The sequence below is a fragment of the Aulonocara stuartgranti genome (genome assembly GCF_965226115.1).
Source record: "Aulonocara stuartgranti genome assembly, chromosome: 19".
Classification (NCBI taxonomy): domain Eukaryota; kingdom Metazoa; phylum Chordata; class Actinopteri; order Cichliformes; family Cichlidae; genus Aulonocara; species Aulonocara stuartgranti.
Genome location: NC_138955.1, coordinates 33,613,999 through 33,640,266, shown reverse-complemented (window position 1 = coordinate 33,640,266; position 26,268 = coordinate 33,613,999). Strand labels below are relative to the sequence as shown.

The window sequence follows — 26,268 nt, the reverse complement described above, 5'->3', positions numbered from 1 at the left end:
ACATACTTCAATTCAGCATAAAACCCCCTTACAACAACATATCACTAAACTATAAATTTCCTACCCAAATCTGCACTCCTCTTGTCTGCCGTGCTTCCTCTCCTGAAAGTCACTTCCTCAGTCATATGGCTTCTTCTATTCCTCAATTACAAACTCAAATATATTTTATTAAACATTCACACCCCTTTGTCATTCATACAAAATAGCAAGCTGTTCTTCATTGCCTATGTTTGTGTTCTTAGCCAGGTTTAATCAGTGTCTATGCATTGAACTCCATGAGCTTGTCTTGTCTTTATAAGTTTAATGCATTTTCTGTTTGTGTGTGTGAATTTGCATATGGTGCTTTTGCAGTGTGTCAGACTCCTTCATAATTTTGCCTTTAAACAGTCAATTTTCTCCTCCCCAAATTTACTAACCCAAATTCTGATTTCCTACCTTAAATAGCAGCATTCCTTGTCCTCAGCCAGAAGGTAGGGCTCCACTTGCCACTTTCCACCTCCACCCTAGCCCAGCGGCTTTACCCCTTGAGGTCCCATCCTCTTCACTTCATCTCACCAGTGAGTCGGAGCTCACCGGGACTGAGTGAGGCGAATAATCGTGACTGTGCCTGCCTTAGGTTGTCCCAGGGTTTCGAGGTGGGATCTTACCCGTCATGGGCTATCCAGCCTTCCATACTCGCCTGATACGGGGCCCAAGTGGGCAGGGGAGGGAACACACTGGCTCTGGGAATTAAAGGAATGTAAGCTGCTTCCTTCATTGCATCTTATATTAAACTATCTCACTTCTGACTCCTTCCTAGAATAATTTCACATATGGCACTTTGTGTATGTGTGTTTTCTATTCATTAATGTAATTGTCAGTTATTTTCTCTCTTTATTTTATTTTATTTATCTGTTTGTTTATAACGTTCTACTTTAGTTCTGCTAAACCTTGATGTAAAAACAATACTCCCTTATTTCACGCACACACTCTGCATTTTGCCTACGCACACACTTCTCTCTCAGACTTCCTCTGTTCACACATCACCTTGCACTCACTCTACTATCAACTTTCATAGTGTTATTATTATTTAGTATTTTGTACACCTCACACAGAATCATTCAAATCGAGTACTCACAGCATTCACATCACAACCTTCAACTTTCACTTTCGATCCTGCAAGACGCAGAGATGGACATCTCCTTCACCTAACATAAAACTAAATTACCATATCAACATACAATTACTGAAATTCAAACTCAAATACACCGTTTGTTTTAATAAAGTCAAAGAGTAAACGGGTGTACCAAGTGTATGTACTTATGTGTTTTAAACTGAAAGAAAAAGAAACTCAAACTCTTATAACATCACTCATGCATCTCTTAAATTAAAAACACTTTCAAACTTTAAAACCTCCTACTTTACATCACCAAAGAAATACCTCTCACACCTTTATTCATCATTCCAAACCTTCTAGTCACCGCATTCACACACTTAAAGTGTGACCAGAGTTGAGGAATATAACTCAACACTTTCCTAAGAGTATTTTAGACATGCTTGTCATAATCAAAAAGAGCAAGTAAAAAACAAACAAACAAAAAATTGAAACCTCCATTAATTCTCACCGCACACACAAGAAATTGAAAAAATAAAACCCACCAGCAACTAATGCTCGAGAAAAGTTACTACTGAAAGTGATGTGTTAGTCTTAAGTATATACAGTGCACTCAATATATTTATATATCTACATCCAAACTCAGTCAGTTACTATACATCCACTACGGCAACTCAAAACTTTATTTATAGTCCTCTAATAAACATAAATGGCATTTGAAACACACACTCAACAATGTTTGCAGCAGTATTTGTAAAACCAACTGTGGCTTAAACAGTTCACTGCTTACTCATTTGCATTTTCACTCACACACACACCGTCTAAAAATAGCAGCAGCATTGCCTCAGACTCCTTTCACACAGATCTTTTATATTACAAAGACGTCTTATATTTACAACTACTGTCAGATCTGTCAGCTTTAGCGCCTACACAATTTAGACAAATTTAAAATAACCGCCCAGCGGATAAACTCCCTGAGTTTTTTGCGACCAATTAACCAGTATCAAGACTTTAACTGTTTCTGGCCTCATTTCTAAAATCCCTAACTCAATTTAAAAGTGTCCAACACCCAAGGTCCAACCTTTGCTGCCCAAAAAAGCGCAGATACCGTTCCAAACGGTAAGGAGACTCTAACTCCTAGTTATTCTGGAGTGCCCCAAGCTCCACAGTGACCAACTGACTATCCCTCTTCGAGGACAATGTCTAAGCGTCCTTGACATTGGCAAGCGTTACCTCTGAGCACTGCGCTTCCTAGCAGACTCGAACTGCCGTTCTAGAATAATTTATAATACTTTGAAACAACAATCAACACCCAAAACAAGTGTATAACTGAGGCAGGTGCAACCTAGTGGTCAATTTGACCGCTCAGGTCCACTCTTATGACCAAATTTGGACTCTAACCAACAAAATAACCAATTCCCTACCAAACTACTTGAGACTCGAACTCAATTTCTTTGGGACTTCAACCCAGTATTTAAACTTTTCTTATCAGACTCTTAACTACTTTCATTTCTTCTTAGCAGAACTCTAACTGCATCAACTCATGAGATTTTCATCAAAATCAAAACAGACATCCACCAGTAACTTCAGTGAGTAGACTTAAATTTTATCATGTCCAATTTGGCACACTTTGGAAATAATTCAACAGGTAGTGCCTTACCTTTTGGATAAGCCGGCTTATGCCCACTCACTTCGACTACTGGAATTCATGTCTGCCCGTCAGACCACCTCAGAGACCACCAAATTTCTCCATCTAAACCTCCAATTCTCCCTCCTCAACCACCGGACGAAGCCCCCAAATGTTAAGATTCAAAATTGAGGAGGGAGAGTACAAACAACTCTTGGTCCAGAGGGTCTTTGGTCAAACAATGATTTTAATGAACACACGTGTGGGAAGACAACTCTGTACGCAGACAGGAAGTAGTCTTCGACTTAATCAAAGCATGAACAGATATTTTATAGCATCAGGGTTTATTTACTGACGCCCCTTCATGCGTCACCGGTACATTTTATACATGGATCAGATCAACATCATCATGACTTTTCACCCAGAAAACCATCTTCTATTTTCATGGCTTGGTACTTTCCGTTCTTATCTTAAAATGAATTGTTCCTCTTTCTTGCCGAGACACCAAGAAACGGTTCCTCTGAATAAATTTAACTCTATGTGTGTGTGTCACGACCTCACATGCTCTTTGTGTCACCTCTTCACCTACTGTCTGTGTCTCGTCCTCAAATGCTCTTTCTCAATTCACCTGTTGCACTTCTGACTTTTTACCAGACCAGAAGCTCACTGAGACTATGTGTATGTCTTCTACTAAATAAATGTTTTAACCAAGAACCTCTACTAAAACCTTAATATAAAATGATCTGATATATAAGTGTTTTGTAAGCATGTATTGCAATTCCTTCTATGGCTCCAAGTCACTTGCACAATAGATTGTCCGAACATCGCGCCGAACAAAGCTTCCGACCCCCAATTAATTGACCGAGCTCCAACTCTTTAATAAGCACAGATATGCATTGTGTATAAAATAGTCATAACTGCTTAAGGCCTTCTTAAAGCTATCTGTTACATTGTTAAAGCCTCGTCTTAGCCTGCGGCTCAAAATAACTATCTGCTTTCACTTCTGCATACAACTTCCTGTCAGCCTGCAACTCAGTCTTTCTGAAAGAGACACTGTTTAACCCCTGAATGCAATATAAACTCCAGATTTTATTATTAATGCAATGGTAATGATGACAATTATTTAACAATAGCAGTAAAATAATTTCCCTGCTCCACAGACTCCTTCAGGACCATCGCATTCAGTTTTCGAGTTGGCGTGTCCTTGGTGAGCCAGATCACCCCCCAGGTAGCGACGTCCATCTGGGACTGTCTAGTGGACGACTTCATGGCTGTGCCTTCAACTGAAGACTGGCGGTGCATTGCAGAGGGATTCCAGGAGCGCTGGAACTTCCCTCTCTCCCTCACAGTAGAGGTTGTATCTGCGCTCCATGGAGCTCCGTCCTGAAATTGCGGAGAAGTGTGTGAAGGCAACGTGTGTTCTCCACAATTTTCTGTGCTGTTTGGACAAGAGAGGGGCACCTGCTGTGAGGGGTGTGGCACCTGCTGTGAGGGGTGTGGCACCTGCTGTGAGGGGTGTGGCACCTGCTGTGAGGGGTGTGGCACCTACTGTGGTGGAGCCGTTGCAAGGCCTGGGTCGTGTAGCAGCAAACAACTCCTCCAGAGAGGCTGTCCTGGTGGGGGAGAAGTTCATGGCCCACTTCTCGGCGGAGGGAGCCGTGTCTTGGCAACCAAAGGAGTAGCCTGTTTGAAGTCTGAGTGACTTCCCCACAACGGCTCTTTTGAGAGCCACCCACAAACCTCTAAAGAGTGTTCCTGTCTTTTTTAATTTTTCTTAATAAATGGAGCTCTACTCCAAAATAAACTAACCTCTCTTTACTCTCTTAAAGACATATTTACATATAATTGTTACACAAAGTTTTGGCTGTCTCACCTTGTTTTGGTACAATCTGCCAGGTGTAACAATTTTTAATCATGTTTTTGCTGGAGAAGTGCAAGGTTTTAGTCAACACCATTAGACACAAAGAAATGTAAAAATATATATTTTAAATTAAGTTGTTTCAGCTATTTTGACTATTACCAGCTTCTCTGTTCTACTGTTTATGCACATATGTTTTCAAAGTAATTATACCACATTTAAAAGTAAGATTGTTTTGGCTTTTTATTATTAGAGTTAGGCAGCACGGTGGTTAGCACTGTTGCCGCACAGCAAGAAGGTCCTGAGTTCAATTCCAACATCAGGCCGGGGTCTTTCTGTGTGGAGTTTGCATGTTCTCCCCGTGTTTGCATGGGTTCCCTCCGGGTACTCCGGCTTCCTCCCACCGTCCAAAGACATGAAGCTTGTGGGGATAGGTTAATTGGATAATCCAAATTGCCACTAGGTGTGAATGTGCGAGTGAATGTGAGTGTGAATGGTTGTCTGTCCCTGTATGTTGGCCCTGCGACAGACTGGCGACCTGTCCAGGGTGTACCCCGCCTTTCGCCCTATGACAGCTGGGATAGGCTCCAGCGCCCCCCGCGACCCTGAAAAGGATAAGCGGAAGCGAATGGATGGATGGATGCATGGATTATTAGAGTTACAGTCATACATATTTTCAGAAGCTTGTATTTAATCTCCATAAGAAACGATCATATTTAGCAGCGTGAAAATTACATATTTATTTAGAAAATTACGTATTTTTATTGGAAGATCATGAGGGAGGAAAATATATGGTTCTTCAAAACAGAAAAATAAACAAAAAATCCATATTATGGAGTTGACAAGTGGTGACACATGAGTAGAAAACAGGATATTATTTCTTTCAAAATGACCATTAAACCTTAACAACCTTTGTAATATCACAAGACACATCATAACAATTCTGTTTTTGCACATGTCAAGTTCTACATCTTAATAGTTCACCAGCAAGTAGCTGCCTACTGCTCCTTGATTCCTAAAGTACTCTGTGGTTGTGTGTTTAGACGCTGCTGGACTTTCTCTCCTTTTGACTCTCTGTGCTTGTTTCCAAAACCTTCTCTTCTGCCTTTTTTCTCTTCCTTTCAGATCACTGATGTTCTTTATTTTTCCCTCTTTCACTCTATTTCTCCATCTTTCCCTTTATGAGAAACTCAGGCTGGCTGTTAATTTTTTCTCTACTTATTTTTTGATCATCCCTGTTCCTTCTCTTTTGTTCCTCTACTGACAGCTTCCTCTTTGCTATTCTAGCCTGAAATGTACCATTTTGTAATTGCTATAATTTTTCTGAAGCATATGCATTTACACATATTAAGGATGAATATTCACAACACAAATATGTATTAAGCAACAGAAATGCTATCCGGTCTTTAAGTCTGATGTCATTAGCCGTTTCCAGGTCCAAACTCCGCTGCAGATCCCAAAGTCAAAGGAACTCTGCGGCATCACTGAGAGTTACAAACTGTCTAAATTCTTTCATCTTTAATAAAATGATCAGTGTGGCTGTTTTACCAGGTGTAACATCCAGGCATCCATGAAAACAGAATATATGAAATTTAACAGAGTTAGAAGTTAGCTCGCCGGTTTCCACCTTAACACCAGCTCTGCTATCACTTCCAACATAAATGAAGACAAAACTAAACAGCACTGGCGTTTGTAGGGTTACTGATGTTGGACTAGCTGGTATATAATGATGTGCTACGTGATTGCTAGCAACACAGCTATGTTAGCGTAACATAAACACAGTGAAACTTTTTTCCACTTGATAAAAGTTAACGTGAGGGTTCCCGATGGTTAGGCTGACAGTGATCACTGACTGTTTTTAGGGGCTTGTTCAGATTAAATAGAACAAGATAAAAAAGAATAAAAACATGTTAAAACACAACAGCCTTAATAAACACAGAGTAGTTTGGACCCGAAAGCAGGGTTCATACATCATCACTTAAAAGACCAGCTCTCGGGGCAGAGATAGCTCAGTAGATAGTGTTTGCCCCATGATCGTTGGGCAGGGCTCTAGACTAACTTTTTGCCATGGGCGTACGCGTACCGGCACAAAAGTTAGGCGCACACAAGTTTTATAATAATTTATATAATATAATGTGTTTTTCTGGATACACTGTGCTTTTTCAGCATTCAAAGATTGATGACACCGTGTCAGAGCACTGGCTATGAATTTCAGAAGGATCAGGCCTTAACTTAACAGAAAAGTTAGCAATAGTTCTTTTCCTGTTACAGCTACATCCACTTCTGTCGTGCCCAGGCTGCTCACTAGGGCTGGGTATCATCACTGATTTCTATAATCCATTCGATTCCGGTTTTCAAAGTCCCGATTCGATTCAACTTAGCCTCAGACAGTCAGAAATATTATAATTCTGATCATTTATCAGTACTGACTTCATCAGAATTGTGAACATCACAGCAGATTCCTTTGTGTGAAAGTAACTGAGAATAAAACACAGAAAAACATGAAGGAGATTTTCCTGGTCTGGCTTTTTATAGCAGATAACCTTAAAAATATTCTACAATGTTCTGCATATAAAGTTTAAATTTCTTCAGTATTGAACAACAGAAAAAATAGGCTTTCTTGAAGAAAAAGACAGTAGCCGACAGCACTGTAAACAACGGTAGACTGGTGGGTAATAAGCGAATAAATAATACAGAAAACAGAGATTGGAGACGGGAAACTGTGCCGTCTCCAATCTAGCTGTGCATGGATGTGATTTTAATAGTCGTGGAAGCAAAACAGCAAAATTCAGCTCGGTGAATTTTGGTTGGAGAGAGACAAAACCTGCAGCTCAGAATCAGCGCAAAAAGACGTAAACACATCGCGGACCGGACGCATCAGATTCGCTAAGCTCCGACAGCGTGTCCGTCTACGGGCCGTCGGGTGAGAAAGCCGAGAAATACAAAGTTAATTCTGATGCGTCGGGTCCGCTCTGTGTTTACGTCTTTGTGTGGAGTCCGTGTACCTGCTCTGATTTGCTGTTTGGTTGTTGTTGAAATGGTTTTGTGAGCTTTAATCTGAGAATCTGGCGTTTCTGGCAAAACACAGTTATATTTAAAAGTCGATTCAGGATTTAATGAATTGATATCGCTTTATTCAAGCTACTCACCTCCCACTTCCACCTGCACTTTCAACTGGACCACGGCCAATCAGAGAGGTCCCGCCCCTTACTATCTCTGATTGGTTTAGTCCACGATAGGGACAAAATGTGTGTCTGTTGTTGACCACAGGGAAGGTTGCAGATTTTTTTTTTTTTTTTTTTTTGCTACCCGAACAGTTGGTCGCACAGGTGCAACCAAATATTTTTTTTTAGTCGCACCACTGAAAAATTTGGTCGCACTCTAGAGCCCTGTTGGGGGTTCAAATCCACCAAACAGCGGCTATCCTGAGATACCCTTGAGCAAGGTACCGTCTCTACACAGTGCTCCCCGGGTCATGGATTGGTAGCTGCCCACTGCTTCACTGAGTAAATGGGTTAAATGCAGAGGACTAAGCATTTTCCTACAGGATTAATAAAGTATACATTAACTATGAGATTCAAGATCAGGCAAATTCCATAATATTCGACACATCTGTAAAGCAGAAATATCAGTAAAATGCACAGGAAGTAATATGACTGAAATAGTAATAAAAATAACTTAATATAATTAGTGAATAGGACACTTTTGTGACATTTGCCAAAATCATTAGAAAAAGGGTCAACACCGTCAGGCAAAAATCCTGATGGTGCTGACAAAATACCCTACTTTCTCTCATAGCACGTTTTTCTGACAGATGCCATCTTGTTGTTCATCAGTTGCTTATGGCCTCTACTGTGGTGTTGATGCACTATGGTTGTGACACAGAGTTTTATCAGAAAGGTATGCAATAAATGAAATAAAAATTAAAAAAACTCACCAGAGCAGTGACCTCATGGCATGTGTATCAAACAGGAAGTGGTAAAGGGGTCCTCACAGTGTAAGTTACCCACAATAATTCCTGATTTTTTTGTACTTTTTAAAAAATCTGATGGTGTTGACAGAAACTTTGGACATGTTTTGTCCCTTATCTCAAGAATCACTGATATATTCTCAAAATCTTTCATAAACTGCCTGCTTTTCAGGAATGAGGTGGTAATTCGATTTTGGAGCAGTTCTTGAGCCATAACCAATGATGAGCAGCTTTCCTCACTGTCACTGGTACGGTGCTGCACTGATGCCTTCCTGAGAGCCAATGCAAGCACAAAGAGTTAAGTCAGCAGTTTTTTGATGAGCTTTCAATATTTCCTTTAACTAACGGGGAGTGAGGTCCTTTTATCTCAGGCATGTCAGGAATACTGAAACCTGGGCTGACTGACCTGACCACAGCCTCTATGACTTCAGCATCACTGTGTCCTTTACACAAGAGGCTGACTGGCCCACAGATCTTGACACCTCTCCTTACTGTCACTTCTTGAAGCCTGTTTGCTGCTGTAGGAAACACGTTTTATGGAGCTGTCAGCTGACTCGGCGATGTTCTGTTCACTCTTTGACACACCCTGCTAATTGCTTATATTAACATCTCTTGGCTGGTCTGAGAATGGGTTGGCGTTCCCCGGACAAGCTGGAGGAGGCTTCTCTGCTTGGGCTGCTGCTGTGTTACTGCTGCATTTCTGCTCATCAGACTCACCTAATGAGATGGCTGGAACTGTTTCTTTTTGGCGAGGTGTCTGATGTCAGCTGGCAGTGATGATGATGATGCCACTCGAAGCTGCTTTTTCAAGTTTGATTCAGTTAGTCTTGAGTGGAAGCGCCTCTTTGCAAGAGTCAGTTTTGAAAAGACCTGTTCAAAGTGGTACGTTGTCCCAAACAGAGATGCAAATTTCAGGGCATGTCTCGCCAGGATGGGAAAAGCCTCAGCATGAACGTACAGTTTGTGAAAGTCCAGCAGAGAGAGGCTGTTATACTTAGCTTTTAGCTCGTAGTTGTTTTGCAGCCCAATTATTTCCACTTGGAAAGTGTCTGGCACAGATGGTTGCACATTAAACGGCGTAGCAAACATCTCCAGTTCCTTTTGGATATTCTTCACATCTTGAAACCTGTCATCAAATGCCTGAATGAGTTTTGCACGACTGTTGTTGTGATTTGGCGCTACACAAATAAAATTGAATTGAATTTAGAATTGTCCCTATTGCCAGTCTTGGCAGCCGGGGGTCAGTCCGCCAGGGCCTCCGCTCCTGGCCACCACCCGGCACACAATGCACCCAGCTCGCACTGGAACGTTTCTCAGCCGAGTGTGAAGCAGCGGGAATGAGGATCAGCACCTCCAAATCTGAGGCCATGGTTCTCAGCCGGAAAAGGGTGGAGTGCCCACTCCGGGTCGGGGATGAGTTCCTGCCCCAAGTGGAGGAGTTCAAGTATCTCGGGGTCTTGTTCGCGAGTGATGGGAGAAGGGAGCCGGAGATCGACAGACGGATTGGGGCTGCAGCTGCAGTAATGCGGACGCTGCACCGGTCCGTCGTGGTGAAGAGGGAGCTGAGTGTAAAAGCGAAGCTCTCCATTTACCGGTCGATCTACGTCCCTACCCTCACCTATGGCCACGAGCTGTGGGTAGTGACCGAAAGAACGAGATCGCGGATAGAAGCGGCAGAAATGAGCTTCCACCGAAGGGTGGCTGGCCTCTCCCTTAGAGATTGGAGCCTCCTGGGCGCCTCCTGGGTGAGGTGTTCCAGGCATGTCCCACCGGGAGGAGGCCCCGGGGCAGACCCAGGACACGCTGGAGAGATTATATCTCTCGGCTGGCCTGGGAACGCCTTGGTATTCCCCCGGATAAGCTGGAGGAGGTGGCTGGGGAGAGGGAGGTCTGGGCCTCTTTGCTTAGGCTGCTGCCCCCGCGACCCGGCCTCGGATAAAGCGGATGAAGATGGATGGATGAATTTAGAATTTGTTTGTTTTATTTTATTGTGAAAGAACTATAGAGGAAGCGACCACCTTTTCGCACATGCGTAGAAAAACATCCTAATTTCCTGAACCGATCAGGCAGCCAAAGGCAACAACATGGCTGCTGATAGCGATGTGAGTTTGTTTTGTAACATGTCAGTGGTCGTGTCCAAATTCATGGGCTGCATCCTCCTGAGGACCCGGCCTTCACGGTCTATGTGGGCCGGGTCCTGAGAAGGTCGGGTAGGCCGGAAGTAAACGGCTGTTAAATTGGACGGTCTCGCCTTCGGATTAGCGTCACCACTGTCTCGGTGGAGTTTAATAAACTCGGCCGTCTGCTCCTTGCTGTCTAAAATATAACAGGACACTGGAGTAAACTCTCGACCATCTCACACTTCTGTTTAATCAGTTTTCTGTTTGACGTTTATTCAGCTGTGTGAAAACCAAGGAGGAACCCACCTGGGGGATTAATAAAGTTTTATTTTATCTAATCTAATAACTTTAATCTCAGCCAAACCGATTTACTCACGAACAAATAAAACACTGAAAAAAGTCCAACAATAACATTTTTAGGTTGTCTAAGTGACTTATATATCACATTTAACCTGAGTAGCGAAAGTCTGCGGTGATCTGAATATGATGTGCCGGGAGTTGTGCCGTTCTCTGCGGCTTCAGTGACCCTCGAGCTCCCGGCTAGCTATCGAGCTGGTGGGTAGCAGACGTGTAGGGACCTTGCTCAGGGGTAACTCAGCTTAGCTTTTCACTTGATTCAAACCCCCAACCTTCTGATCCCGGGGCAGCCACTCTACCTACTGACCTATCCCTCACACACGTTTACATCGTTGAACAAGTCTGTGCTACAGAGCACGCTGCATCGCTGCATCGCTGCATCGCTGCATCGCAGCAAAGAATGGGTTTGGAGGATTTTTTTAGAAGTGATGAATTGCTGCAGCCCCAGATTACGCCAATGAACACAACATATTAAAACCAGTCTGTGTAGCACTCAGTGGTCCGTGCAGTGACAGTGCTGACATACATGCCAGTACAATGCAGTTCTACAGCTTGTTGCTCTGTGTTTCAGTCGGACTGTTTAGTTTAGCTGGATTGTTGCTGGTTGAGAGAAACTGAAGCTGGATGTCGGGCGTGTACCAGAGATCCTGCTAGTAATGCCTTCTGCTGTTTATCTTGTGTTCAGTCAGGTGCCGATGTTTGTGCAGATCCAGCAGAAGTGGAGGCGGATGTATGCCGGAGAGTGCAAAGGACCAGGCGTGCGCACCGACTTTGAGATCGTTCACCTGCGTCGAGCGCCCGTGCAGTACAACCACCTGTCCGGCCTGCTCGACATCTTCAAATCTAAGATAGTAAGTGCTCTGGAACAAACATCTTTATATGGATCATATTTCAAGGTTGTTTGTTTGTTTTTAATAAAGAAAAATTAAAATTGTGCAGCCACAGAGCGTCATGTACCCATGTTCTACAAGTATCACCTCAGCATCCTGTTCCAGACCATTTTAGGACGATGTGAATCCTGTTAAATGCAACTAATAATCATAAAAGCATCCACGAAGTGCATGTAAATGTATTTTCTAAAACATTTATTCATCTGGTTTTTCCTGCTCATGTACAGTCTCTCCTCCTCCTCCTCCTCCTGCTGTGCTCTGACAGTCACACAAAAACTGTATTCAACTTGAAAATAACACAAACATCTTATCTTATAATAAGAATATATTCTTGTAATAGTTCGTCAAAGAGCAGGTTGATAACAGTACAGCACACTGCTTAGTTATGTGAACATTGGGAAAACAGAAGAGGAAGAAGAAGACGTCTAATTCTGTGTAAATTCGGTTTCTGGATTTTTGTGGAGTTAATTTGTGAATAAAATAAAGACTGTTAGGAAGTGGATGTCGGTTTAATGATCAGTTTGTTTGAACTTTGTTTATTCCTATTCCTGGAAACACAATGGATTCCCAGACATCACGTTGTTTAACCCTTTCATGCACAGTGGTCTGCAGCTATTCAAAGGCTGTTTTCTTGTATTTGTGTTGATGTTGATGGTAAACTTGCACAGAAACACTACACACTGATGTCTCCATACCCTTCATAAGTCAAAACCGATGTTGTCCACCTAAGTGGACATTTAAAAAATGAAGTTCAAAAATCTTATATTCATTCCTAAAGAAGAATAAAAATCCTGATTGATGTTGTCATCATCCACACATGAGGGTTAAATGTGTTCAGTATGTTCCCAGAAACAGCCGACAATGACGAGGTGTAATCCACGCCTGTACAGAGAGATTAATGCTGCAGCTTGTTACCATAAACATGAGCTGATGTCTTCCTGTTGTCATCAGGGTTGTTCCCTGTTCCCTCTGCCTCCAGTCAACATCGCCATTCGCTTCACCTACGTGCTCCAAGACTGGCAGCAGTATTCATGGCCGCAGCAGCCTCCAGGTAGGCAGTACATGTCATGTCATTAATACATAAATAGAAAAATGTAATATTATTATTAAGAAATTATTAAATTTTTTTAAATACATGTCAGCAAGTGGCTGACATCCAGAAACCCTGCCAGTGGCTTTTAGGAGTCGTGTGTGTGATGCAGGTCATGTTGTTGTTTCCTGTGGAACGATTGTACCTGCTGGTTCCAGGTCGTTCTTCTGATAAGTCTTTTCACTCGTCTGTCTGAAATCGTGTGGGGAGCGCTTGGTCGTGGCTGGTTTATCGTAAATAAATAAAAACCCTGCAGGGGCAACGCCAGGTTTATGGCCCCAACAGTGCTCACTGGAACCTTCAGTAACTTAGAAGTTCTTCTGTAGCCGATGCCATCAGTCTTAAGTGTGCAAAGGTCTTGAGAGAGCTTGTTGGTTTTACCCATCATGAGACGCTTCTTGTGTGAAACCTGGCTAATGAGGCCATAGTTGGGACTGAACCGGCTGATATTAATTTGCACTAAGTGGCAGGATTGCTCTGTAATTACTCATAAATGTGTCTTTTTGCACCTTTCTTTCTGTCCAATACATTTCCCCCGTGTCATTCTTCATTGTTAGACGTCATGTATGGACATCTATGGTGGCGCTGGGTGATATGAGGAAAATGTAATATCACAATATTTTTTTGCTATATCACAAAACACGAAATAAATCACGATATGTCTAAGTTATTTTCAACCATATAGGATCTAAATTTGCACTTATTCAAACCGACCATTCAGGATGGTTTTCTATTGTCAACATAAAAATGATCTGAATGAACTGAAATGTTTTCTTTTAACCATCAGCTGCACACAGAGGATTTTCACAGATTACAGTACAATCACAGTAAGTCTCTTTCTGTGGTCAACACTAGACTTTAACATCAAAAGATCACAGCAACAAAAAACGACGTCAAGAAAAGAATCATGAGTCAAAATAAAATGACTGAAATGAAAAAGCTGCTCTGTTGTTCCTATAAAAATGACAAAATTAAAAAAATGGATGACATCAAATTACAGAAACAAGTCGAGACAGTGACTATAAAACAGTTTATTTAATGTTTGCTTGGTGTGCAGGGAGACGTTGACATGCAGGGTTTAAAACATCATTTCTTTTGCAGCGAGATTCATTCTCTCACCGTCTGAAACTCCTGATGTCGCCATATTTTTACCTGTTCAGTTCAGTTCAGTTTTATTTATACAGCACCAAATCACAACAACAGTCGCCTCAAGGTGCTTTATATTGCACAGTAGATCGTACAATAATAGATACAGAGAAAAACCCAACAATCATATGACCCCCTATGAGCAAGCACTTTGGGGACAGTGGGAAGGAAAAACTCCCTTTAAACAGGAAGAAACCTCCAGCAGAACCAGGCTCAGGGAGGGGCGGAGCCATCTGCTGTGATTGGTTGGGGTGAGAGAAGGAAGACAGGATAAAGACATGCTGTGGAAGAGAGACAGAGATTAATAACAGATGTGATTCAATGCAGAGAGGTCTGTTAACACATAGTGAGTGAAGAAGAAACACTCAATGCATCATGGGAATCCCCCGGCAGCCTGCGTCTATTGCAGCATAACTAAGGGAGGATTCAGGGTCACCTGGTCCAGCCCTAACTATATGCTTTAGCAAATAGGAAAGTTTGAAGCCTGATCTTGAAAGTAGAGATAGTGTCTGTCTCCTGAATCCAAACTGGAAGCTGGTTCCACAGAAGAGGGGCCTGAAAACTGAAGGCTCTGCCTCCCATTCTACTTTTAAATACTCTAGGAACAACAAGTAGGCCTGCAGAGCGAGAGCGAAGAGCTCTAATAGGGTGATATGGTACTACAAGGTCATTAAGATAAGATGGGGCCTGATTATTTAGGCAGGCATCGAACTCCAGGCCTCGAGGGCCGGTGTCCTGCAGGCTTTAGATGTGTCCTTGATCCAACACAGATGATTTAAATGGCTAAATCACCTCCTCAACATGTCTTGAAGTTCTCCAGAGGCCTGGTAATGAACTAATCCTTTGATTCAGGTGTGTAGACCCAGGGTGAGATCTAAAACCTGCAGGACACCAGCCCTCGAGGCCTGGAGTTGGCAAAGCCTTATTTAAGACCTTGTATGTGAGGAGCAGGGTTTTGAATTTTCACCATCGTACGTAGAAAGACTCACAATACATCGAGTTTATTTGTTATATTGTTTGATTTAAAGTTGTTTCTCTGCATGTGTGGATTGGATGGGTTGTTACCAACATCTAGTGAGAATTTCATGTGAACATCACCTTTAGAAATATATGTAGACAATTGGTGATGCGTTCAATATGTTTTACGTGTGTGTGTGTGTGTGTGTGCTCACAAACAGAGGTTGGTTGTGTTACTGAACTCCCTGACTGTGAGGAAGCCCTGGGTGGGCTCTGGTGACAGACTGCCTGCTTTGCTGTTTGGATGATTATTCAGTTTTTTGTGTTTTTTCTGGCAGATTTTGATGCGCTCCTTGGTGGCGAGGTGGGGGGGGTGGAGTTTGGGAAGTTTCCATTCGGTGCCTGTGAGGAGCCAATAAGGTAAAAACTGATGATACTTTCTAAAAATTACAGTCACATGTTTTCTGCACACTGAGCAGTCGGTGTGACGGCTTTGTTGCTTATCACGTGGTCTCGGAGCCTCTTCATCATCATCCTTATCTGTGGGTCTGAGGAAGACTTACTTTGTTTGCTGTTACTGTGTTTCTGTTTTTCACTTTTATAGTGAACTTCATCTCGCAACAACCTGGCCTCATCTTATTGAAGGCATAGTTGTGGATAATGACGTGTACAGGTAAGGCTGTGTGTGCAGTGTTCTGGTGTACTGTACTAAGAGCAGCTGCAATATACCAGCTAGTTCGTTTTGTTACCTCGCAACACTCAGCCTCACTGCAACTGTGTCACCAGCTGAGCCACGAGGAAACCGATGGGCTCAAATTGTGGTCATAAATATTTTGTACTTGTGAGTTCAAACTCACACACTGCCAGGGAACCTGAGCGCAGAGTTTTACACACAGTTTGTTGCTTTGTGTCTGTAAGACGACCTTAACAAAAAAAAAATTGTAACTCGTGTAAATATTTTTTACAAACACACAAATTCTCATCTGTAGATGCACAAACATGAAATCTTCAGATAGTCTGGCTTACAAGGTTACAAAGCTCACAACTACACATTTGATTTACAAGTACAAATGACCACAATCTGAGCCCATAGAAACCAGCACTAATCAGCCAGTGACCACAGCTGATGCTAGCGTGGGCTAAAGTGCACCACACTGAGTGATGAGGTACCCGGGCTAGAAAGACAACTCCAGTTTGAGGCGCATGTCCTCCTGACATTTGGTGTTTGTGTTAACGATCCAATGGAAAAGCTTTGATGGGAGTGAGCTGTTCACTTGCACTATAGCACACAAAACGCTGCGTTGAGCACTGAGTGTTGCATCCGTGTACACACTGCATTGCTTCATATTTCACTCGTAAAGTAGGAAATGGGTGGAGCAGTTTATTAAAAGGGTAAACGTACATGGGTTTGATTGTAAGGCCCAAACAGAGCTGGCACAGGTCTAACAAGCATGAAGGGACAAACTGAGTGTGACATAAGGAAATGCTTACATGTGTAATTATCTTGATTACTGGTGAAGGACTACGTCACATGTAATCAAACATGACTCATTACTTATAAAAACCCTTTAACTAAAAGTGTATCAGAAACTCTCCTCTACTGTTTACTCTGTTTATCACCCAACAGTGACCTCGACCCTCTTCAAGCTCCTCACTGGTCAGTTCGAGTCAGGACGGCTGAAAATCCTCAGTGTTTACTGGGTAAGTTAAGCTGATCAGTGGGACACTCAGGGACAGAGACCATGATGCTTTGGGGCAGACCACAGAGGTTTTACTAGTCAGTACAGATTTCAAACACACCGCTACATACTACATTAAGGTCAGTGCATTAAGTGCACTGACCTTAATGTTGTATTTTTCTGGTTGCTAATACACTTGGATCCATTACAAACATACACATTGTTGTGTGATGTGTGAAGACTTTTTATGGCTTTGTTTTTTGTCCAAACAGCACAGAGGAAACTATTTCTAAGCTAAAATTCATGCATCAAATGATACGCAGCAGATAAGACGGATGTAATCAAGCTACCGATAGAAAGAACATAGTAAAGGACAAATAAAGTGTCTTTTTTTCCTCATTGTTCTATGTGTGGGCCTCCTACTTCCTCCCACAGTCCAAAGACATGCAGTTAGTGGGGACAGGTTCATTGGGGCTCTAAATTTCCCACGGTGTGAATGTCTGTCTCTGTTTGCCCTGCGACAGACTGGCGACCTGTCCAGGGTGTGCCCCGCCTCTCATGACAGCCCCAAGCACTTTACATGTGATGTAAAGTGGACTTTTCTTTTGTTGCCACGTCCATGATTTAGAAAATGTTACACAGATGTTGTCCTGCTTCGCTGTGCTGAAGCGTGTGCTTCATGAAAAGTTTGAATAAGAAAATATCAGGTCAGTAACTGTTTGTGTTCCCTGTAGGTGAGGCTGTGACAGAGCTCTTTAAACTCTGCTGTAGGACTGAGTGTACAGAGGAGATTCCTGGAAGAGGATACGCTGAAGATGAGGGCAAAGGTCAGGTTCCTGGCTTTACTTGTTGAGTGACCATACTGCATTCTGGAAACGTGCGTAGCTTACTGGGAGATCTGGGCATCTGTGCTGACCCGGGCCTCAGCAATTGAACAGAAACTCTTGGATGTGTTTGTCGTCTGTAGAAAACAGTGATATCAGCTCTGCTTTGTCCAAGCTGACCGAGCCAGCAGCAACTGTGCCCATTTCCAAACTGTCTGTCTCCAACATGGTGCACAGTGCCCGGAAGCACATTCGCCGCCATCGACGCATCGATGAGTCGCCCCTTAACACCGAGATACTCAATTCTGTCCTTCTGGTAAGAGTTAATCATGTAACCTGTTTAAAAGGCATTAACTAGTCGGAGTTGACTAATACTTGACTGAGTTTTAATGGTTTCAGCTCATTTTATGAGGAAACTGATTCTGACAGAAGAGGTGTGGATCCCGTGTTAGGAGACGGTGAGCGTGATATTCAGAGCAGCAGAGACCTCGGAGCGTGTGGTAGTTTGACTCGTACTGATGTGGCTCCTCTGCTTCTTTTCACAAACAGTTTTTCCTTCCTGGTCACTGTTGAGCCCGTCACACTCAGCAGCTCGAGCTCGAGCTAAGACAGCCTTGAATCTTAAAACTACAGCCGTAATTGCATTTATGTCTTAGAGTGCTGGCCACAGATATTGATCCCATCTGACAGCAGCTCAGTAAAGCACAAGAGCGTCATCTTAAACAGGATATCAGGCAGCGTTCTTATTTTTATTGTCTACTTCTGGTCACATCCTGCTTTTGCCACTGAGCGATCAGCATCCTGTGTTTTATCATGAAGTGATGACTACGTGAGCTGCACTTGTTTAATTCTTCTAACATCTATAAAACAACAGAGTTTCTAAATGACAGACTTATTTATTTGTGTTTGTGTCTCAGTATCTGTTTCCAGATGCTGCTGTGGAGAAGTCTGACTGTAAGAATAACACTCAGCTGTCCAACTCCAGTGGGACATCGGAGCAAGAGAAAACCTCTGATTATGTATGTTTGCCTCTTCACCACTCGCACACTCAAGGTTACACTCAGGTCAGGTCCAATATAAGTTTCAGAGTGAAGACAGGCTCAGTGCTGTCAGTACTTTGTCAGGATTTTTATTGATTTCATGGTCTTTTCCCTCGTTGTAGAACCTTTTCCACCAGCTGAAGTCGGCCCCCAGTGACAGTCTGACCTACCGTCTGGCTCTGTGTGTGTGTCTGTTCAACTATTACTACGGTGGGCTGCGGGCTGTTCTCTTAAGTAAATATATTTCTAAAGGTGCTTTGATGTGAAATTATCACCAGATGTCGGTAACAACACTTCCAATCCAGACGTGCAAAGGAATCAAACCACAGATGAAGTTGTGTAATAATACAAAGTGACACAGGGACATTTATTTATTACTTTATACAAATGTTGGTGATGACAGTTCATGGCAGCGTCTGTATGGAGAAACCAGTCCCATCATTGCTCATGACTTTGACCCACTCACCACACAAACAGTCTATAAATCCCGAATGCTCCGTGGATCCTTCCCACAGATTCAGCTCAGGTGATTGGCTGGGCCGTTCCAGCAGCTTTACTTGATTTCTCTGAAACCAACCGTTTCCATTGGCTGTGTTTGTGATCATGGTCTTGCTGAAACATCCATCCTTGTTTCATCTTCATCATCCTGGTAGATGGCAGCAGATTCTAATCAACAATGTCTCCATTCATCCTTCCTGGAGTTATGTTTAATGTCTCAGTGCTGTACGCTGAATAAACAGCCCCCCCCCCCCCATGATGCTCCCGCCTCCAGACTTCAGTGTTGCTGTGGTGTTTTTGGGGTGAAGCCACCCAAACATGGTGTGTTTACAGCCTTCAAAGAGTTCAGTTTTGGTCTTTTGTGACCAAACTATATTAAAGATAAAGCATATTGTTGTACCTATGCATTACACTGGAGCAGAGCTTACATACACTCAACAAAAATATAAACGCAACACCTTTGTTACTGCTCCCATTCCCCATGGGATGGACGTAGAGACCTAAAATTCATTCCAGATACACAATATAACCATCCCTCCCAAACAGTGGTCACAAATCAGTCCAAATGTGTGGTAGTGGGCACATCTGCCATATTGAGATAATCCATCCCACCTCACAGGTGTGCCACATCAGGATGCTGATCTGACATCATGAGTAGTGCACAGGTGTACCTCAGACTGCCCACAACAAAAGGCCACCCTGGAATGTGCAGTTTTGTCTCACAGCAAAATGCCACAGATGCCACAAGCAATGAGGGAGCATGCAATTGGCATGCTGACAGCAGGAAAGTCAACCAGATCTGTCGCCCGTGCATTGAATGTTCATTTCTCAACCATAAGCCGTCTCCACAGGCGTTTCAGAGAATATGGCAGCACATCCAACCAGCCTCACAACCGCAGACCTCGTGTAACCACACCAGCCCAGGACCTCCACATCCAGCAGGTTCACCTCCAAGATCGTCTGAGACCAGCCACCCAGACAGCTGCTGGAACAATTGGTTTGCACAACCAAACAATTTCTGCACAAACTGTCAGAAACCGTCTCAGGGACGCTCAACTGCATGCCCGTTGTCCTCATCGGGGTCTTGACCTGACTCCAGCTCGTCGCCGTAACAGACTTGTGTGGGCAAATGCTCACATTCGATGGCGTCTGGCACGTTGGAGAGGTGTGCGCTTCACGGATGAATCACAGCGCTTTGTGTTCTGCGTCCTGATTGGCTGCAGACTATTGTTGATCTCCTCCGTGCCGTCTCTCCTGTACAGTACAGAATCGCTTATTCATTGATTCATTAATGATTCATTGATGTTGAATTATCTCTCAGCTGCTCTGTTCTCATGTGCTGGACCTGAAAACACGGTTTGATCTTTGGTTTCTGTAATACTGGACTTATTTGTCTACGAAGGTTTGAACTTTGAGAGCTTAAACAGGAGAGAAACGTGTGAAAATGTTCATGTCTGTCTGAGTGTATAAAGTGTGTAGTGACGGGTTTTACCTTAACACATCTATAATAATTGTAAAAAATAAAGTTGGCTACTTCAGATTTCACCAATCGCATTTTATTTTTAGAACGTAACTCCCGCGATAAACGAGGGAGCGCTGTATACAAATACTGAGAAGTATAAAATTTGAATCCTGTCTCTCTCTGAGGCGCGGGGGGAAAAAATATCGACAAGTCGATCAACATCATCTACAGATACATTCGACATCTCGAGAAATGTAAATCGCCACTTGATTCGTCCATTTGGTTGAAAAACCCGACCGTGAACAAGGAGCGAATATCACACCGGAAACTAAGCGCTATGCGCCGGAAGTAGCATATGCTAAGGCGCACAGGTCTAAGTTATAGGTCTAAGTTCCCCATAATGCACTGGGTGTTTCTTCTTCACTCAACATGTGTTAGTAGACCTCTCTGCATTCAGTCCGTCTGCCCCTCATCTATCGATGGATGTTTGTTAGAGGCTTTGGTTCCCACTGTCGCTCACAGACGGTCACCTAATGTTTCCTGTGTAACTGCAGGGTCTTTGCCTTATAACATAGAAGCAGCTTGAGGTAACTGTTGTTGTGATGCTGTGTGTGTGTAATAAAGCTCCCTTACTGACAGTGGGTCACCACAGCTTGTAGCTCCATGTATTTGATGTGGTACGTTTGCCCTCGCTGACACAACCCTAAAGGGATTCGTGTGTATGAATAAAGTTTATTGTTCATACAGTTCATTGCTGTATGTCTGTGAAAGGCTGAATGAGGGTTGTAGCTCCCTCAGCAGCTGTGGAGTGATGGCTCGTGGTCACCTGATTCAGCCCTGGAGATGTGGTTGGTTAGACACGCTGCTTTAGTTTACACTACAAACCACACTCACCTGTTTACACTCCTTTTGTGTTACAACCACCTTGTTACACTCAAACACCAGATGATGCATCTGAGCCAACTAAGGATTCACTGAGACTGAAGAAGCTCGAGATCATAAGAATTTGAGGCTCAGCTGATACAGTATCATAGGAGAATTCAATTCAATTTCAATTCAATTTTATTTATATAGCGCCAAATCACAACAAAAGTCGCCTCAAGGCGCTTCATAGATACAGAGAAAAACCCAACAATCATATGACCCCCTATGAGCAAGCACTTTGGCGACAGTGGGAAGGAAAAACTCCCTTTTAACAGGAAGAAACCTCCGGCAGAACCAGGCTCAGGGAGGGGCGGCCATCTGCTGCGACCGGTTGGGGTGAGAGAAGGAAGACAGGATAAAGACATGGTGTGGAAGAGAGACAGAGGTTAATAACAGATATGATTCAATGCAGAGAGGTCTATTAATACATAGTGAGTGAGAAAGGTGACTGGAAAGGAAAAACTCAATGCATCATGGGAATCCCCCGGCAGCCTACATCTATTGCAGCATAACAAAGGGAGGATTCAGGGTCACCTGGTCCAGCCCTAACTATATGCTTTAGAAAAAAGGAAAGTTTTAAGCCTAATCTTAAAAGTAGAGATAGTGTCTGTCTCCCGAATCCAAACTGGAAGCTGGTTCCACAGAAGAGGGGCCTGAAAACTGAAGGCTCTCCCTCCCATTCTACTTTTAAATACTCTAGGAACAACAAGTAGGCCTGCAGAGCGAGAGCGAAGTGCTCTAATAGGGTGATATGGTACTACAAGGTCATTAAGATAAGATGGGGCCTGATTATTTAAGACCTTGTATGTGAGGAGCAGGATTTTGAATTCAATTCTGGATTTAACAGGAAGCCAATGAAGGGAAGCCAAAACAGGAGAAATATGCTCTCTCTTTCTAGTCCCTGTCAGGACTCTTGCTGCAGCATTTTGGATTAGCTGAAGGCTTTTCAGTGAGTTTTTTGGACATCCTGATAATAATGAATTACAGTAGTCCAGCCTGGAAGTAATAAATGCATGAACTAGTTTTTCAGCGTCACTCTGAGACAGGATATTTCTAATTTTAGAGATGTTGCGCAAATGGAAGAAAGCAGTCTTACATATTTGTTTAATATGTGCGTTGAAGGACATGTCCTGGTCAAAAATGACTCCAAGGTTCCTCACAGCGTTACTGGAGGCCAAGGTAATGCCATCCAGAGTAAGAATCTGATTAGATACCATATTTCTAAGATTTTCAGGGCCGAGTACAATAACCTCAGTTTTATCTGAATTAAGAAGCAGAAAGTTAGCGGCCATCCAGGTCTTTATGTCTTTAAGACATTCCTGCAGTTTAACTAATTGGTGTGTGTTATCTGGCTTCATGGACAGATAGAGCTGGGTGTCATCTGCATAGCAGTGAAAATGTATGCTATGTCTTCTAATGATGCTGCCTAAGGGAAGCATGTATAATGTAAACAGAATTGGTCCTAGCACTGAACCCTGTGGAACTCCATAATTAACCTCAGTGTGTGAAGAGGACTCTCCATTTACATGCACGAATTGGAGTCTATTAGATAGATATGATACAAACCACTGCAGTGCAGTACCTGTAATACCTACAGCATGTTCTAATCGCTCTAATAGGATATTATGATCAACAGTATCGAACGCTGCACTGAGGTCTAGCAGGACAAGCACAGAGATGAGTCCACTGTCAGAGGCCATAAGAAGATCATTTGTAACCTTCACTAAAGCTGTTTCTGTGCTGTGCTGAGCTCTGAAACCTGACTGAAACTCTTCAAATAAACCATTCCTCTGCAGATGATCTGTTAGCTGTTTGACAACTACTCTTTCAAGGATTTTTGATATGAAAGGAAGGTTGGAGATTGGCCTATAATTAGCTAAGACTGCTGGGTCTAGAGATGGCTTTTTGAGTAAAGGTTTAACTACAGCCAGCTTGAAGGCCTGTGGTACATAGCCGATTATTAGAGATAGGTTGATCATATTTAAGATCGAAGAATTAATTAATGGCAGGACTTCTTTGAGCAGTTTTGTAGGAATGGGGTCTAAAAGACACGTTGATGGTTTGGAGGAAGTAATTATTGAAGTTAACTCAGAAAGATCAATTGGAGAAAAAGAGTCTAACTTAATATCAATGGTACTAAGAGTAGCTGTAGATAATATTACATCTGTGGGATGATTATTGGTAATTTTTTCTCTAATGATAAAAATTTTATTTGTGAAGAAGTTCATGAAGTCATTACTAGTTAACGTTAAAGGGATGGTTGGCTCAAAAGAGCTCTGACTTTTTGTCAGCCTGGCTACAGTGCTGAAGAGAAACCTGGGGTTGTTCTTATTTTCTTCAATCAGTGATGAATAGTAAGATGTTCTGGCTTTGCGGAGGGCTTTCTTATAAAGCAGCAAACTATTTCTCCAGGCTAAATGATGATCCTCTAGATTTGTGACACGCCATTTCCTCTCCAGATTACGAGTCATCTGCTTTAGGGTACGTGTTTCAGAATTATACCACGGAGTCAGGTACTTCTGATTTGAGGCCTTAGTTTTCACAGGAGCTACAGTATCCAGAGTCGTACGTAGTGAGGAGGTGAAATTATTAACAAGATAATCGACCTCTGTTGGGGTAGCGTTCAGATAGCTACTCTGCTCTGTGTTGGTACAGGGCATTGAAGATGATAACAGTGGGTGGATTATATTCTTAAACTTAGTTACAGTGCTTTCAGAAAGACATCTACTTTGATAAAGTCTACTCTTCACCGCTGTGTAATCAGTTATTGTAAAAGTAAATGTTATCAGGAAATGATCAGACAGCAGAGGGTTTTCAGGAAACACTGTTAAATGTTCCGTTTCTATGCCATATGTTAAAACAAGATCTAGAGTGTGATTAAAGTGGTGGGTGGGTTCTTTTACATTTTGAGAGAAACCAATTGAGTCTAATAACAGATTAAATGCCATGTTGAGGCTGTCATTTTTAGCATCTACATGGATGTTAAAATCACCCACAATAATTATTTTATCTGAGCTCAGAACTAAATTAGATATAAAGTCTGAGAAATCAGACAGAAACTCTGTGTAAGGCCCAGGTGGACGATAGATGATAACAAGTAAGACTGGTTTCTGAGTTTCACAGCTGGGGTGGACAATGTTAAGCATCAGGCTTTCAAATGAATTAAAAGTCTGTCTTGGTCTTTCATTAATTAATAGGCTGGTGTGAAAAATTGCTGCCACACCGCCCCCTCGGCCTGTGCTTCGAGATTTCTGGTAGTTAGAATGGCTCGGGGGTGTTGATTCATTTAAACTAACATAATCATCCTGCTGCAACCAGGTTTCTGTAAGGCAGAGTAAATCAATTTGTTGATCAATTATTAAGTCATGTACTAACAGAGACTTGGAGGAGAGAGACCTAATATTTAATAATCCACATTTCACTGTTTTACTCTTTGGTTCAGATGTGGATACTGTATTGTTCTTTCTTTGTGATTGTTTATGTTTAAGAATCCAACCATTGTATGTCAAGAGACTATAGGCAGTGAAAGCTCCATCTGGAGGAGGAACGACGTGGTTCAGAGCGTTGCCTCCTGCAGCTGGTGACATGTTCAGATTTCAGCTCTGTCGATTAGAAAGTCTGTTTTTGTTTTTCATCTGTGTGTTGCTCTTTCATCCTTTTCTTCTTCCTGTTTCTTGCATCAAGCTGGCTGACTTCACCACTGATGAGGTAACCATGAGCAGTAAGCCTCGTGTCGCTCACAGTTACATTTAACATAGTGCGATAAACACACTCAGTCATTATAAGGTACATCCTCTAAAGGTTCACATAACAGACAAACAGGATAATAAAAATGATCTGGTTCTTTGCAGCGTCCTCAGATGAACAACACACGACATTATTACACGTCTCAGTATTTGTTACACTGAACACAAATATAAACACAACACTTTTGTTTCCATGAGCTGAACCGGATCCTGACTGGTTTTGCGACATGTGTGTCATTGTGCTACACATGTACGGCATATTTCAGAGTGGCCTTTTATTGTGGGCAGTCTCAGACACACCTGTGCAATATTCATGCTGTCTAATCAGCGCCTTGACATGCCACACCTGTGAGGTGGGATGGATTATCTCAGCTAACGAGAAGTTCTCACTAACACACATTTAGACAGATTTGTGAGCAGTGTTTGCGAGCAATGTTCCCTGTAATGTTTCACGTGTCTGAACACACAAACTCCCTGAGCGTCCCTTGGACCACTGTGAGCAACAGCAGACGTGTGCACTGTGGTCACACCAGCATCCAAGAATACTTTTACACAACAAGACTTCTTCAAAAAAGTAACTGAGTTTTGCAAACAGAGTTTTTTGCAGCTGTTTACCTAAAAATGCAGCCGAGGTGTTTTTTAAATAAACATTTCAAACTATTTGCAGAACAATCAGCTGTTCTGCATCAAATCTGATGCCACACAAATTATTTGTGCCGCTGCAAAAAATAATTTCTGTCCACTATGAGATGAAGGAGAACAGCAGCCTGATACCTGCAGGCCTGACAACAGGAGATGTATCACTGCTGCAACACCTGTAAACCATTGTTCTGACACACACAACAAAACTATTGACTACACTACACACTAACTACACACTAACTACACTCTAACTACACAAGATTTGTGCTAAACTTGGCAATCGCATCTCAAACACGCCGTCACTCCTAAAACTTCCCCCTTCCTAAACAACTAAATGTCATGTTG

At 42.6% G+C, this 26,268-nt stretch overlaps 1 protein-coding gene across 1 annotated transcript in view; it reads left to right on the top strand.

Annotated features, from left to right (window-relative positions):
* The window catches only part of LOC309695389 (rab3 GTPase-activating protein catalytic subunit-like), a gene marked incomplete at its 5' end in the record, with an annotated part of 35,830 nt that overhangs the window by 5,010 nt on the left and 4,552 nt on the right, over positions 1-26,268 (top strand). Inside the window, 10 exons of the mRNA XM_082516001.1 lie at positions 11,711-11,876; positions 12,867-12,966; positions 15,447-15,528; positions 15,713-15,781; positions 16,736-16,809; positions 17,522-17,614; positions 17,755-17,927; positions 18,529-18,630; positions 18,774-18,875; positions 25,055-25,243. Of these exons, the coding sequence (XP_082372127.1) occupies positions 11,711-11,876; positions 12,867-12,966; positions 15,447-15,528; positions 15,713-15,781; positions 16,736-16,809; positions 17,522-17,614; positions 17,755-17,927; positions 18,529-18,630; positions 18,774-18,875; positions 25,055-25,243 (1,150 nt within the window). The remainder of the gene's footprint in view (positions 1-11,710; positions 11,877-12,866; positions 12,967-15,446; positions 15,529-15,712; positions 15,782-16,735; positions 16,810-17,521; positions 17,615-17,754; positions 17,928-18,528; positions 18,631-18,773; positions 18,876-25,054; positions 25,244-26,268) is intronic.